The sequence below is a fragment of the Myotis brandtii genome, unplaced genomic scaffold (assembly GCF_000412655.1).
Source record: "Myotis brandtii unplaced genomic scaffold, ASM41265v1 scaffold190, whole genome shotgun sequence".
In the NCBI taxonomy this organism is placed as follows: Eukaryota; Metazoa; Chordata; class Mammalia; order Chiroptera; family Vespertilionidae; genus Myotis; species Myotis brandtii.
The window spans coordinates 5,868,090-5,868,591 of NW_005357076.1; the positions used below are offsets into that span (position 1 = coordinate 5,868,090).

A 502-nucleotide genomic window follows, 5' to 3' on the forward strand; every position below is an offset into this window, starting at 1 on the left:
AGGTCAGGTCAGAGGGGCTGAGAGGAGAAGCATGGGCATTGCCAGCAGGGGGCAGTCAGGATGGAGGGGCAGCCGGGTGGAGGGACAGCTGGGTGGAGGGGCTGCTGGGGTGGAGGGGCCGCCGGGGTGGAGGTCAGGCTGGCCATCCTACGAGACTTGGGCCACAAGTCAGGGAAGTGTCGAGGCGGACAGCGCCATCTCGGGGCCTGAGCAGGTCATCTAGGGAGGTGGCCTTTCTCGGCTCCAGTCGAGGAGCTGGAAGAAACACGGGCATCCGGGCTTGTTGGGTGGTCGGTGCTTGGGCTGGTGGGGTCTGGACCGCGGCCCGGGTCCGAGCTCCAGGGCCACCCTCTGGGGAGCCCCCCTCGGCCCTGCTCTGACCCTCCGCCCGGCCCTCCAGGAGTCTTCATCCCGAGCTGCGACGAGGACGGCTACTACCGCAAGATGCAGTGCGACCGGAGCGGGGGCGACTGCTGGTGTGTGGACCAGCTGGGCCTGGAGC

The 502-nt window shown here is 68.7% G+C and overlaps 1 protein-coding gene across 1 annotated transcript in view; it reads left to right on the forward strand.

Moving 5' to 3' along the window:
- The window catches only part of SPOCK2 (sparc/osteonectin, cwcv and kazal-like domains proteoglycan (testican) 2), a 27,726-nt gene that overhangs the window by 15,914 nt on the left and 11,310 nt on the right, over window positions 1-502 (forward strand). The window contains exon 10 of the mRNA XM_014538412.1: window positions 401-502. This exon is cut by the window's right edge and continues 1 nt beyond it. Coding sequence (XP_014393898.1) covers window positions 401-502 — 102 coding nt within the window. The remainder of the gene's footprint in view (window positions 1-400) is intronic.